The 16,046-nt window shown below is 36.1% G+C and overlaps 1 protein-coding gene across 3 annotated transcripts in view; it reads left to right on the top strand.

The window, feature by feature from the left end:
- INPP4B (inositol polyphosphate-4-phosphatase type II B) overlaps window positions 1-16,046 on the top strand; it is a 493,426-nt gene that overhangs the window by 125,416 nt on the left and 351,964 nt on the right. For all 3 annotated transcript variants that reach the window (XM_027117065.1, XM_027117067.1, XM_027117064.1), the window contains exons 3-4: window positions 11,594-11,805; window positions 14,035-14,079. In XM_027117065.1, coding sequence (XP_026972866.1) covers window positions 11,715-11,805; window positions 14,035-14,079 — 136 coding nt within the window. In that variant the 5' untranslated portion in view covers window positions 11,594-11,714. The remainder of the gene's footprint in view (window positions 1-11,593; window positions 11,806-14,034; window positions 14,080-16,046) is intronic.

Raw genomic sequence — 16,046 nt, 5'->3', positions numbered from 1 at the left:
TCAGCCACATATACAGAGCCTGGAGGCAGGGTTACTGTTTTCCTGGTACCACAAGAGGCCTCCTAAGCTGTTATGTCTGGCTATGCCACACCTCTGTCCCTATTTATCATGCTCATTGACCAAACTCCTGTTCTCTTTAGACTTTTCTACCAGACACATAGTCTTCCCTTGGTCCCCAGGTTCCACCTGCTATCCCTCTGGGCAATCGCAATTCCCACGGGAATAACCCATCTAGCATCCTTGCTGGTACAGTTTCTTTGTCTTTTTATGCTCTAGTGACCATCAACACCACTCTATTTCATCCACTCGTTTATCCCATGACGATACCCTAAGTAACAACCACTCAGTGCTGCTGCTACAATGTGAAAGCAACCATTGACAATACATAAACGAATAGGCATGCCCATGTTACGATAACATTTTATGCAAAACTAATTGTTATTTAGGATTTGGTCTGTCATTTATCCCATGACAGTACCCTAAGTTATCCCTTAGGACTGAATTCTTCTCTCAGCCCCCAATCTGTCACATCTTTCCCCATTAAAGACTTCCCAATCTAGCGTAGAAACTTTTCAGTCGCCTTAGTAGTATTGCATTCTCAGCTTCACCCTTCTCTCACTGCGTCCACAGACAAAACCCCAACACTATGTCAACTAAGCTGTCCTTCTCCACCAGGCTGCCGAGCCCCGCTGAAGAAAGCCACACAGCTAGTCAGACTGAGGTCTCCACAAACCTGTGTCTCCAGGCCCAGATGGACCCATACAACTGCCCCACTTGTTCCTCATCCAGTGCTCATAAAGGCCAGCACAAAACTCCACCTGTCTTCTCAGAGCTTCTCAGTTCCTCCCATTTCCTCTCAACACGTTAACATAATTTAGTTTGTTAAATTCATTCCTACCAAAGTCATAAAGAAAAATATAGTAGATGTTTTGTACCTGTTACCCAGTTTAATAAATCAAACTTTCCCAATACAGTTGAAAACCCCTGTGTTCCCCTTCCTGATCACATCTCCTACACCCTTCCTCCCAAATATCATAACTATTCTGATTTTAGTGTTTATCATGAATTTCTCTGTGATTGTACCTCATGTGTGTGTACCCCTATGCAATACAGAACTGGAATATTATTTTACATGTTTTAAAATTTTCTATAAGTGCCATCCTCTTTCTTCCCCCACCCCCCACCCCCATCTTAGTCTCCTCTTCACTCTTTCTCCCCTTTTTCTCTATACTTTGTGAAGTTAATCAATGTTGGTATGTGAAATGAAAATCCAGTCTATGCAGAATGAATAGATCACATTATATTTATCTACTTTCTTATTGATGGACATTTAGCCTGTTTCAGTATTTTATTATTAGAAGTTGATTCATTATAAACATTCTTTTAACTGTCTTCTGGTATGCATTTGCAAGAATTTTGCTTTTCAACTTTAGAATTGCTTTTCAACTTTAGAATTGCTTTTCAACTTTACTAGATATTACCAAATTATTTTCCATTGTGACTGGAACACCAGCAGTACATAAAAGTTTATATTGCTCGAAATCCTCATCAATATTTGAGGTTTTGAGACTTTAAAATTTTTACTTATTGATGGTCGTATAATGATATCTCATTTGGCTTTAATTTGCATTTCCATGATAACTAGTGAAGTTCAGAATCTCTTAATAAGTTTCTTGACAATTTGTGTTTAATAATTTTGAATTACCTGTCTACATATTTTGCTAGTTTTTTCTGTTGGGTTGTTTTGCTACCATTCTTAAGATATTCTGAAAAGTAAATCTTTATCAGTTATCTTTATTACACACAGTATTTCTGCTTGTTTTAGGTTTAATTTGCTCCTTTTCTAGTTATAAGGTGACAGCTTAGATCATTGATTTGAGACCTTTATTTTTCTATTATAAACACTTAATACTATAAATTTCCCTGAAAGCATAGTTTGATATGTAGTGTAGTGATTTCATTCTGATTCTAATGAGTATTAGTGTGTTTTATATATGCACACACTTGTTTTTATTGCAATTCTCTTAAATTTGTTAAGGTTTGTTTTAGGACCTAGGATATGATCTTAGTGAATATTGCATGTATACTTTGAAAAAAATATGTATATTCTGTTGTTGTTGAATTCGTTGTGTTATAAATGTCAGTTAGGTCAAGTTGCTGGTACTGTCGTTGTCTTCTGTATCCTCACTGATTTCTGTTTACTTGTTCTAGCCATTACTGGGAGAGGGATGTTGATGTCTCCAAGCATATCATTGTGGATTTGTCTATTTCTCCTTTTGGTTTTTTAAGTTTTTGTTTCACGTATTATGAAGCTCTGCTGTTAGGTGCATGTACCTTTAGGATTGTTATGTCTTTTTGGTGAATTAACCATTTGTCATTATATTATTCCTTCATGTGAAATCTATTTTACTTGATATTAATATAGCCACTTCAATTTTCTTTTGATTAGTGTCTGCATGGTTTAAATTTTTTGATCCTTTTACTTTAACCTATATATGTCATTATATTTAAATATAACTATGAAACATAGAGTTAGTCCTTGCTTTTTTGTCCAAGCTGATAATCTCTCTTTTTAATTGCTGTGCGTGTGTGTGTGTCTGTGTATGTAGACTGTTTACATTTAATGTAATTATTGATGTGGTTGGATTAAAAACAAATATTTGGCTAGTTTTTGTCTATTTATTCCATCTTTTTTGGTCTTTCCCTCCCGCCTTTGGATTATTGTGTATTTTTTGTTATTCCATTTTACCTCCACTATTGGCTTATTATTTATACTTATTTTTTAAAAAATATGAATGGTCACCCTAGGAAGTACCATATACATTTTAATTAATCACAGTCTACTTTCATATATTTTAGTGATATAATTGTATACTATAATTTTAGTGTAAAAACAATAACTCCCTATTCATTCCTCCCATCATTTTTGCTATTGATGTTCTATGTTATATTTTTACACATGCTATAAGCATACAATACATTGCTACTAATTGTGCTCTAGACCAGTGCTTGGCAAATACTAGCCTGCAGGCCAAATCCTAAATAACAATTCCTTTTGCATAAAATGTTATCGTAACATGGGCATGCCTATTCGTTTATGTATTGTCAATGGTTGCTTTCACATTGTGGCAGCAGCACTGAGTGGTTGTAACAGAGACTGTATGGCCCCAAAGGCCTAAGATATTTACTATCTTTCCTTAACAGGAAAATTATGCCAAGCCCTGCTTTGGGCAATTATCTGTTATAGTCACTCAAAGTAAGAAAAGATGAAATTAACATATATTTTTCTTCATACCATTTATAGTGCTCTTCATTTCTTTTGTAGATCCAAGTATCTTTCTGTAATGTCATGCTTGAAGAACTTCCTTTAATATTGCTTGCTGTGCAGGTCTGCTTCTAATGAATTTGTCAGTTATTTGTCTGGCTAAAAGTCTTTACCTCTCCTAATTTTTTACAAGTTATTTTTACTTTGTGTAGAATTTTGGGCTGACAGTTTTTATTCTTTCAGATTTTTTAAGATGTCACTTACATAGTTTCTAACAAGAAGTCCAAGATATTTTCTTCTTTTGTTACTCTACGTGTACTTTGCCTTTTTTGCGGTCAAACTTTTTTTACCTCAAAAATTTTCTCTTATCTTTGGTTTTCAGTAGGTTGAATATGTGTAGAAGTTCCTTTTTTTTTAATTTTTGTTTGATTTGCTTATTTGATTATTGGTGTGTGTGTGTGTGTGTGTGTGTGTGCGCGCGCGCGCACTACTCTGCTTGGTGTTTTCTGAGCTTCTTAAATTGGTGTTTTGATGTTTTTAAATATTTTTGGAAAATCCTAGGCCATTGTCTTTTCAAATATCTATTCTGTCTTTTTCTTTTTTCTGAGATTTGGATAATGCATTTTGGTTGGTACTGTCCCACAGTTTTTGAATGCTCTCATGCATTTTCACTTTTTTTCTCTGTATTTCTGTTTGGGTTATTTCTATTGGTCTGTCTTCAAGTTCACAGATTATTTCCATGATGGTGTCACATCTACTGATGAGCCCATCAAAGGCATTCTTCATCTTTGATGCTGGTGTTTTACATTCCTAGCATATCCATTTGACTTTTTCTACTAGTTTCTGTCTTTGCTAAAAATCTCCATGTGGTCATGCAGGTTGTCTACCTTTCCCATTACAGTCTTCAATATATTCTCTTTCTGATAGTTCCAAATTTGGGTATTTTCTGAGTCTAGATCTCTTGATTGTGTATTTGCTTTTTCTCTTGAGTGTGTTTTTGTTCTTCTTCATCTTCATCTATTTTGTGTTGTGTGTAGGATAGTAGGGTATGAAAGAATTAGTACTTAGGCCTGGAAGTGAGCTTTTCTCTTTTTCTGTTAAGCCTTTGTGTGTTGGGGGAGTTGAATCAATCTAGTCAGTAACTGAGCTGGGTTAGGGTTTTGTTGTTGCTATGCCCACCCTCAATGCACCTGTAGCTTCAGATTTACTCCTGTGTTCACTGGTGTTTAGGGTGGGATTTGGGTGGCTGGAGAATTTGTTCTCCACCCTCCAGTTTAGACTTTTCCTGGGAACTTCTACATCAGAGAGGTCACTATTCATGCTTCTGTGTCTCCCCCAGTGGTAACCTACTGTTAACTTATTGCTTAGTGTTTGCTGGCCTGGTGTTTGGGAGCAGAAACATTCTCTGTTGTTCTATTTCAACGTTGATCTTAGGCAAAATCTGTGTTCTTGGGTCTTAGGGAAGGGGCTTTCTCAATGACCCTGTCCCTGTCTTAGAAATAGAGGATCAGAAGATCTCTAATGATCTGATCCCAGGAAACTTTCCTTCCCTTCTCTTGTTCCATCCCCTAATTGCAATGAGTTTTCACCTGTGTGCTGATGGCAACAGGGTCTGCCACTTTTGTTCTATAGGGATAAGGATGCAAGTGTTGTGCTATGTTTTCTCTGCAGTGACTGTTGCTCTGCTCTCCCAGGCCTGTATCACCGAGGATTGCCTTCTTCAGATCCTAGTGTGCTCCCAGTCTTTCTTATGAGTATGTGATGAGGTCCATGAAAGTCTGTTAGTGGGGACAAACTACCTTTAAATTTGTGGCTATCAGAAGCTCTATACACTCATGCTGGCCTACTCCTGACCTTGAGTAAGTCATTAAATATTTCAATTGAATTCTTATTACCAGCTTCTTTGGAGACTGACACCCCTTCCTCCTGTGCCTGAAAGCTCTGCTCTGTGGAGGCCTTTGTCTTTCCTTAGATTTCAGCCTGGTTGGTTGCTCTGAGACCTAAGCTCTCTGATTAGTTAAGGAAAAGTTACGGTTTTATATATTATTCAGCTTTTTCTTGAGTTTACGGTAGGAGTAATATTCTTTACATCTTTGTCTAAACAGAAGCTGAAAACTGCTGTGTTACAAACATATTTTCCCAGTATGTAATTTGTTATCGCATGCTTTATTGTATCTTTTGCTTACAGAATATTTTATTTTAATGTAATCAAATTTATTAATATTTTCCTTTATGAACTAGACTTTTGGTTTTTTTAAATTTTTATTATTACTTTTTAATTTTTCTATTGGAGTATAATTGATTTACATTGTTGTGTTAGTTTCTGCTGTACAGCAAAGTGAATCAGTTTTACATATAGCTACTCTTTTTTAGATTTTTTTTCCACGTAGGCCATTACAGAGTACTGAGATGAGTTCCCTGTGCTATACAGTAGGTCCTTATTAATTATACATTTTATATACAGTAGTGTGTATATGTCAATTCCAATCTCCCAATTTATCCCTCCCCCCTCCCACCCTGGTAATTATAAGTTTGTTTTCTATGTCTGTGGCTCTACTGCTGTTTTGTAAATAAGTTCATTTGTACCATTTTTTTAGATTCCACATATAAGCAATATCAATTGGTCTTTCTCTGTCTGACTTACTTCAGTCAGTATGACAGTCTGAACTATGCTTTTGAAGTCAAGAAATATTTCCTTATTCATAGTTCCCAAATATGCCCTTGAAAGAAAAAAGAGAAAAACAACTGAGATTCTTAGGGAGACTATCCTCAAGTTTCTGTCACTTACTTTCCAGATCATACCTCATTTTCTGCTTACCCCCTTCCTTTCATTACAGCAGATAGAAGCATTTGGATTTTTCCTTGTCCCATCAATCATCTTCACTAGCTATTTTACATTTGGTAGTATATATAAGTCCATGCCACTCTCTCACTTCGTCCCAGCTTACCCTTCCCCCTCCCCATGTCCTCAAGTCCATTCGCTACATCTTTATTCCTGTCCTGCCCCTAGTTTCTTCAGAACTTTTTTTTTTTATTCCATATATATGTTTTAGCATACGGTATTTGTTTTTCTCTTTCTGACTTACTTCACTCTGTGTGACAGACTGTAGGTCCGTCTACCTCACTACAAATAACTCAATTTCATTTCTTTTTATTGCTGCATAATATTCCACCATATATATGTGCCACATCTTCTTTATCCATTCATCTGTTGATGAACACTTAGGTTGCTTCCATGTCTTGGGTATTGTAAATAGAGCTGCAATGAACACTGTGGTACATGACTCTTTTTGAATTATGGTTTTCTCAGGGTATATGCCCAGTAGTGGGATTGCTGGCTCGTATGGTAATTCTATTTTTAGTTTTTTAAGGAACCTCCATACTGTACTCCATAGTGGTTGTATCAATCTACATTCCCACCAATAGTGCAAGAGGGTTCCCTTTTCTCCACACCCTCTCCAGCATTAATTGTTTGTAGATTTTTTGATGATGGCCATTCTGACCAGTGTGAGGTGATACCTCATTGTAGTTTTGATTTGCAGTTCTCTAATGATTAATGAGGTTGAGCATTCTTTCATGTGTTTGTTGGCAATCCGTATATCTTCATTCGAGAAATGTCTATTTAAGCCTTCTGCCCATTTTTGGATTGGGTTTTTTGTTTTTTTGTTATTGAGCTGCATGAGCTGCTTGTAAATTTTGGAGATCAATCCTTTGTCAGTTGCTTTATTTGCAAATATTTTCTCACATTCTGAGGGTTGTCTTTTCATCTTGTTTATGGTTTCCTTTGCTGTGCAAAAGCTTTTAAGTTTCCTTAGGTCCCATTTGTTTATTTTTGTTTTTATATCCGTTTTTCTAGGAGGTGGGTCAAAAAGGATCTTGCTGTGATTTATGTCATAGAGTGTTCTGCCTGTGTTTTCCTCTAAGAGTTTTATAGTGTCTGGCCTTACATGTAGGTCTTTAATCAATTTTGAGGGTTTTTTTGTGTATGGTGTTAGGGAGTGCTCTAATTTCTTTCTTTTACATGTAGCTGTCCAGTTTTCCCAGCACCACTTATTGAAGAGGCTGTCTTTTCTCCATTGTATGTTCCTGCCTCCTTAATCAAAGATAAGGAGACCATATGTGTGTGGTTTTATCTTTGGGCTTCCTATCCTGTTCCATTGATCTATATTTCTGTTTTTGTGCCAGTACCATATTGTCTTGATTACTGTAGCTTTTTAGTATAGTCTGAAGTTCGGGAGCCTGATTCCTCCAGCTCTGTTTTTCTTTCTCAAGATTGCTTTGGCTATTCAAGGTCTTTTGTATTTCCATACAAATTGGGAAATTTTTTGTTCTAGTTCTGTGAAAAATGCCATTGGTAGTTTGATAGGGATTGCACTGAATCTGTAGATTGCTTTGGGTAGTAGAGTCATTTTCACAATGTTGATTCTTCTAATCCAAGAACATGATATATCTCTCCATCTGTTTGTATCATCTTTAATTTCTTTCATCAGTGTCTTACAGTTTCCTGCATACAGGTTTTTTGTCTCCTTAGGTAGTTTTATTCCTAGATATTTTATTCTTTTTGTTGCAGTGGTAAATGGGAGTGTTTCCTTAATTTCTCTTTCAGATTTTTCATCGTTAGTGTATAGGAATGCAAGAGATTTCTGGGCATTAATTTTGTATCCTGCTACTTTACCAAATTCATTGATTAGCTCTAGTAGTTTCCTGGTAGCATCTTTAGGGTTCTCTATATATAGTATCATGTCATCTACAAACAGTGACAGCTTTACTTCCTCTTTTCCGATTTCGATTCTTTTTATTTCTTTTTCTTCTCTGATGGCTGTGGCTAAAACTTCCAAAACTATGTTGAATAATAGTGGTGAGAGGGGACAACCTTGTCTTTTTCCTGATCTTAGTGGAAATGGTTTCAGTTTTTCACCACTGAGAATGATGTTGACTGTGGGTTTGTTATATATGGCCTTTATTATGTTGAGATAAGTTCCCTCTATGCCTACTTTCTGGATGCTTTTTATCATATATTGTTGTTGAATTTTGTCAAAAGCTTTTTCTAAATCTATGAGATGATATATGGTTTTTATTCTTCAATTTTTTAATATGGTGTATCACATTGATTGATTTGCATATATTGCCTTACTGGGATAAACCCCACTTGATCATGGTGTATAATCCTTTTAATTCGCTGTTGGATTCTGTTTGCTAGTATTTTGTTGAGGATTTTTGCATCTATGTTTATCAGGGACATTGACCTGTATGTTTATTTCCTGGTGACATCTTTGTCTGGTTTTGGTATCGGGGTGATGTTGGCCTTGTAGAGTGAATTTGGGAGTGTGCCTCCCTCTGCTATATTTTGGAGGAGTTTGAGAAGCATAGGTATTAGCTCTTCTCTAAATGTTTGATAGAATTCACCTGTGAAGCCATCTGGTCCTGGGCTTTTGCTTGTTGGAAGATTTTTAATCATAGTCTCAATTTCAGTGCTTGTGATTTGTCTGTTTGTATTTTCTACTTCTTCCTGTTTCAGTTCCAGAAGGTTGTGTTTTTCTAAGAATGTGTCCATTTCTTCCAGGTTGTCCATTTCATTGGCATATAGCTGCTTGTAGTAATCTCTCATGATCCTTTGTATTTCTGCAGTGTCAGTTGTTACTTCTCCTTTTTGATTTCTAATTCTGTTGATTTGAGTCTTCTCTCTTTTTTTCTTGATGAGTCTGGCAATGGTTTATCAATTTTGTTTATCTTCTCAAAGAACCAGCTTTTAGTTTTATTGATCTTTGCTATTGTTTCCTTCATTTCTTTTTCTTTTATTTCTGATCTGATCTCTATGATTCCTTTCCTTCTGCTAACTTTGGGTTTTTTTTTTGTTCTTCTTTTTCTAATTGCTTTAGGTGTAAGGTTAGGTTGTTTGTTTGAGATGTTTCTTGTTTCTTAAGGTAGGATTGTATTGCTATAAACTTCCCTCTTAGAACTGCTTTTGCTGCATGCCATAGGTTTTGGGCCATTGTGTTTTCATTGTCATTTGTTTCTAGGTATTTTTTGATTTCCTCTTTGATTTCTTCAGTGATCTCTTGGTTATTAAGTAGTGTGTTGTTTAGCCTCCATGTGTTTGTATTTCTTAGAGAGTTTTTCCTGTAATTGATATCTAGTCTCATAGCACTGTGGTCAGAAAACATACTTGATACGTTTTCAATTTTCTTAAATTTACCAAGGCTTGATTTGTGTCCCAAGATATGATCTATCCTGGAGAATGTTCCATGGGCACTTGAGAAGAATGTGTATTCTGTTGTTTTCGGATGGAATGTCCTGTAAATATCAATTAAGTCCTTCTTTTTTAATGCATCATTTAAGGCTTGTGTTTCCTATTTATTTTCATTTTGGATGATCTGTCCATTGGTGAAAGTGAAAGTGTGGTGTTAAAGTCCCCTACTATGATTGTATTACTGTCAATTTCCCCTTTTATGGCTGTTAGCATTTGCCTTATGTATTGAGGTGCTCCTATGTTGGATGCATAAATATTTACAATTGTTATATCTTCTTCTTGGATCGATTCCTTGATCATTATGTAGTGTCCTTTTTGTCTCTTGTAATAGTCTTTACTTTAAAGACTATTTTGTCTGATATGAGAATTGCTACTCCAGCTTTGTTTTGTTTTCCATTTGCATGGAATATCTTTTTCCATCCCCTCAACTTTCAGTCTGCATGTGTCCCTAGGTCTGAAGTGGGTCTCTTGTAGACAGCGTATATATGGGTCTTGTTTTTGTATCCATTCAGCCAGTCTGTGTCTGGGTTGTTTGTTTTTTGATGTTGAATTCTATGAGCTGTTTATATATTTTGGATATTAACCCCTTATCGGTCATATCATTTGCAAATATTTTTTCCCACTCAGTATGTTGTCTTTTCATTTTGTCAATGGTTTCCTTTGCTGTGCAAAAGCTTTTATGTTTAATTAGGTCCCATTTGTTTATTTTTGTTTTTATTTCCAATATAGTGGTAGAGGATTAAGAGATAAAAATTATTATGTATAAAATAAGCTACAAGGATATATTGTACCCCATAGGGAACATAGCCAATATTTTATAGTAACTATACATGCACTATAACTTTAAAAATTGTGAATCACAATATTGTACACCTGTAACTTATATAATAATGTACATGAACTATAACTCAATAAAAAGATAAATAATATATAATTATCAAATTGATGGTTTTGGTCTTATTGATAGTGCTATGGCCCTTTACCCCAGCAAGTATTCCTAGTTATATCCTTAGAAGCCAATGTGTATTTATCTGCAACCTTATTGTAATCATTTCTAAAGATTCAAGATGCTTTGTGGATTTAATTTTTGCCAGATGATATTTAAAAACTAGAGCTGAATTATAAATGAAGCTGCTTTTGTTAAGAACAACAAAGAGTGAATTTGTGGACTTGTGGAGCTGGAAACCAAATCAGTATTCCAAACCAAACTCTACTGCTGCTATCTCATTAAACAGCATTGGGCAGACGTTTAAAGATTTTTATACATTTTAATTCAGCTGGTAACTTGATTTAAAACAACATTGATTTTTTTCCTAATCCTTCTTGGTCATGTATAACATGCTAAATATCAAAATGAATCTGATACTGTTTGAGGCTGTCTGTGCAACATAGGTATTAAATTCTTGGAGTCTTCTTTCCCCATGCTAATTTTCATCATTTTGCCGTTATTTTCATTTCCCTTGGAGCTTTAACTTTTTAGAATTATTATTCATTCTTTTCCCCGTATACCCCAGTCATTAAACAATTAAACCTTTGTCAGACAGAGCAGCAAGAGACTTTATGGATAATCATGAGGTTGGAAGCTCCCCTGAACAACCTGTTGGCTCACCTTGGAAGAAGAGCGTCCTGCCAAATTATCTTTATGTGCTCATGAACGATGTTCTAACAAGGGTGGATGGAGAGATGAGCGTAGAGGGCAGTTCTAATGCAAGGAATGATAGCAATATCCGCCTTAGCAAAACGTGCTAATGCCTGGACAAGATGCTATCTGCTCTTACTGCTAAATTAGGTACATATAGCTATCTGCTATTTTACAAAATGAACTAGAAGAGAAATAATATACCTTTCAGAATTTAGAAGTCCCTCATATGACTATAAAGTGATTGCATAGAGATTACCCATTTAACCCAGAGTTTATGGTACATTAACTGGGTGGATTGTTTCTGAAAGTAAAAGTGGGATAGACAGGAAAGAAGTTCACAGAAGGTAGCTGTAGGCTGTACCTACCTTTAATTCTTAGCTTTATCCTGAACTCTGAAGTAACTGAGATTTTTGCTGTTGCTGTTTCCTAAATGCAGAATTTCAGAGTGGGATATCAGGACTTTAGTGTGAAGATACATCTGTATTAAACCAGGTATCATTGGCAGTGACATTTGGGCACAAATATTTGGAAGATTTAAAGAACTGTGAAGGTTGATCATGGAAATCAAAGAGGAAGGAGCATCAGAAGAAGGCCAGAACTTTCTGCCCACACCCCAGGCAAATGATACGGGGGAATTTCAGTTCACAAGTGAGTATGCATGCACCCCCCAAATTAACTAACTTTGCTCCTTTGCACTGTTTGTTTCAGTGTTCTGAATCTATGATATGCCTCTCATCTTCTATCTTGGGTGAGGGAGATGATCATCTATGAAATGGTTCAATAGCAAATAGAATCATCATTCTTGAATGTGTATTAAGACATGAATAAATACTTTTTAAGTACACGTTCTATTGAACATTTTTATAATCTCATGTGGAATTAGTTTTTGGAACATAGAAATTTTCTCTTTAAAACCAAAGACATTTCAGTTGAAAGCATTAGGGCACAATAGTTACACTAGATGCTTAGCCTGTCGCTGCCATAGCTGAGAACACTAAGTCACATAAATAGGGCAAGCTTGGCTATTTGGCCAAGATTTGCAGTTGAACATTAACACTGGTCTTTGTGCTACTCGAGTAATTAAAGTCATTGGAAGAATTGTACGTTTTCTCTCATGCTTAACGTCTTAAGAGTTTGGGTTTGATTGTTTAGCATAAATTGTGTCTTTTTCTTTTCAGAAGATTCTTGTTGCCCAGTTATTTAACCCTGGCAAACATATGCCTAGCTTCTCATTTTATTTATATTATAAAAATAATCTTTAGAAAATGGTATTGGTTGGACGAGTTTTTCTGAGAAATTTGATTGTCAGAGCTTACAGCAGATTGTTAATAACCTTTAAAAAAACCCACAGTATTTGAAATTAACAAAGACCTACCTAATGATTGTCACTTTAACCCCTCTTGGAAAGTCTAAAATTGTTAACCATAGCAATGTTAAATGTCAGCAGGAAATAAAAATAAATGGTTACTCTGCAAAAAAAATGTGAACTCTGTAAATAAAAAATGGATGATTTTTATATAAAGAGGTGGTTCTAACAGTTGTCGACTAAAAACCAAATTGCACAATTTGAGAGTTGTGAGTTAAGTTTTATTTGGGGCAAAATGAGGACTATAGCCTGGGAGACAGCATTTCAGACAGCTCTGAGAAACAGCTCCAAAGAGGCAGGAGGGAAGGTCAGTACATATGTGATTTTGGTGAAGATGGAGTCCATGCAATCAAGCACATATTTTTTGCAGAAGGTTTCTGCTAGTCACCAGGAGCAGACGTCACCATGAAGGGTTTTAGTGGTTTTCTAGATATGAGGAGATGCAAGAATCGGGCTCATAAAATGGTCATCTGAAAATATCTAACCATCTGAAGACCGGTTCTGCCAGTTTTTCCCAGAGCACAGCGTGCCTCATTTCTGCTCTCCACCCTGAACTCCTTTGAAGGTCAGCAGCTGCAGCACATGATTTCATCCTTGTAGAGGCAGATGGCAAGTGCCAATCTGTAGTTAACACAGTATATTCATGACCGAATGCTAACAAATTTAAATTGTCTCTGATGGGTGCTCCAGTAAAAATAAATGAGGAAAAGATTTTTACAATATTCTTACATTTCTCGGTCACCATGAGTGGTTACAAATGACATCTCTGTCTTCAGCCCCTCTTGTTTAGGAAGCCCCGTACCATGCGTGGTCTTAGAGAGTCCACCTATGACATTATCAGTTGCCCCAGCCTTACCTTTCTACCTTCTAACCATTAGACATTCCCATTTCCTTACCTTTTTCTCAGACTCACTTTCCCTCCCACTTCACCTTCAATCATTTAGCCATGTTAATAGATTTTTTTTAATTGCCAAAAAAAGGAATAGAAACATTAACAGAATGCTGATTTGAGCTAACAGTAAGTTAGCTGAATAACCACCATCATCAAGTCCTGAGTAACCTAACCAGAGGTAGCTCTTTAATTAATAATTTACTATTAACACCAGGTTGGAGTGGTGTGAAAGAGAAATCTATGTTAGAGAGGACTTTGGTGAGGTCATCCTTTGTGAAGGTCCCACCTCTGTCTACATGTATCCAAAAGAAACAGAAACAGTTGAAAATATGTTTTATATTTGTCATGCGGCTTACAAAAGCAATGTTTTTGCGTTTTTTATGGCCATGGTGCTAAATAGGTCAATCAAATCTGTAGTCATATCTAGCTCTGCTACAAATATTATGTCCTGCCCTGACAACCGACTCCTTATATACATGTCTGGACGATTAACTGAGTTTATTTGTTCTGCCAAGTAATGCATTTATACATACTGGGCAGGCTGAAAGTAATATATGTTGACATAATTTTCATAATGAGTTAAATATCTTCAGTCTGAATTTGTTCCTATTATTCATAGGTATTCAGAAGACTCCAAATGAACCTCAGCTGGAATTCATCCTTGGTAAGAAATTCCATCTTATTTATTTATAGCTATAAATGTAATAAGCCATTTGTACCTATAATTTACAACTTTAGATACGTTACTTATATCATTATTTATTTTATAAACTTTCATGAATATCGTTCTGTGAAAAAATTTCATTCTATAAGGTAAGTGTTATTTTCCCCAATTTATTAGTAAAGAATCCGAGCTGTGGAGCAGGTCAGCTCATGACGCAAGGATTGAGGGCTCAGTGGTGATGGGTTTGTGCCTCTCAATCAGGTCTGCTCTCCACAAATCTGGTGCCCAGCACTCATTCTAATACAGTGACCCAATTTTGTTGCTAATCAACATTTCTCAAAATCCATGTGTCTAATTATCTACTCCTTGGGCTGGAGACTGGGCTCATGCAGAGTTTTCCTTTATCCTCCTTTATACTATTTACAAGGTTCATGCCCCCTTTCGGTCTCACTCACTCAAAAATATCCCCTTACTCTTTTTAAAAATTAATTAATTAATTAATTAATTAATTAATTTTTGGCTGCGTTGGGTCTTTGTTGCTGGGCCCGGGCTTTCTCTAGTTGCGGCGAGTGGGGGCTACTCTTCGTTGCAGTGTGTGGGCTTCTCATTGCAGTGGCTTCTCTTGTTGCAGAGCACGGGATCTAGGCACACGGGCTTCAGTAGTTGCGGTGTGTGGGCTTCAGTAGTCGTGGCTCGTGGGCTGTAGAACGCAGGCTCAGGAGTTGTGGCGCATGGGCTTAGTTGCTCCGCAGCGTGTGGGATCTTCCTGGACCAGGGCTCGAGCCTGTGTTCCCTGCATTGGCAGGCGGATTCTTAACCACTGTGCCACCAGGGAAGTCCCAATCCCCTTACTCTTCCGTCTTGATGTTGTGGACAGATCCTTGACTTTGAGAGTTTAATTTTAGTTCAAAGCTTTAACTTGCTTAAGCAACTCTAAAGATCTGGCACATGTAGAAATTTGTAACTTTGTCAAGGGTGAATTATTAAAAATGTGCACCCCTACAATATTGTAAACGAACTATACTTCAATACAATTTTTTTTTGCTTAAACATCACTGGTTTAAAAAAAAAATGTGTACCCTGAGGCTGGTCCACTACTTAGCTAGTGAGTGGAAGCTGCTTTGTGTTTGAATCAGATATGACTACAAAGTGCTATTAGGGAATTAGCTGCAAAATGGTATTTAAAGGGGGTAAAAATATGGTTCCTATGAACTATTCAGAGAGGGGTTTTTTTCCCTCTCTCTCACTGTTCTGAAATATTTTGAAAGGTCCCCAATATCTTTACATTTTATTTGTATGAAGTTTTATAGAATTGTAAATGCATGTATTCAATTCCATATACAGATACATTTTGGTATCCAAATCTTTAAATATTGATATACATATTTTATAAAGTTATGGGAAAATTGAAATATATACATCCACTATCTGCAGTAGTTTATAGTTGTTTGAAGTCCCAGTTATTTTAGGAATATACTTTTTCATTATATAATGAAATAGGTTTCAAGTTTACACCCTTTGCTCAAAATATTACATTTTCAACCGTAACTTATTGAAAAGAAATAATCATAATTTTTTGGTTTTGTTTTCTTTCTCTTTCTAATAGATTTTATTTTTCGAGCAGTTTTAAGCTCACATCAAATGTGAACAGAAAGTACATCCCCTGCCAGAGTGGTACAGTTTATTCTCCTGGTTATGCTTACAATGTTTATTGTCATGCCTCCATTTACTATCTCCAAAGTCAATAGAATACTTAGAAGAATATGTTTTCATACTTTTATATGGACACCACACATACCATAAATCCAAGGCAATAGTCACTAATGCGTGTTAGTGCACAGGAGGGAATGGCATGTGTGTGTACATGTGGTTCTTGTGTTTTTTATTTGACACTGTGAAGTCACATTCTTTAAATAACTTACACGTCGATGACTGATACCTACTGGAAGCCAGACACAGCTTCAAAA

This window comes from Aethalodelphis obliquidens, unplaced genomic scaffold, assembly GCF_003676395.1.
Source record: "Aethalodelphis obliquidens isolate GAN/ISIS:26980383/991018 unplaced genomic scaffold, ASM367639v1 scaffold17, whole genome shotgun sequence".
Taxonomy (NCBI): Eukaryota; Metazoa; Chordata; class Mammalia; order Artiodactyla; family Delphinidae; genus Aethalodelphis; species Aethalodelphis obliquidens.
The sequence above is the reverse complement of the archived record's forward strand: the minus strand, read 5'-3'. Positions and strand labels throughout refer to the sequence as shown.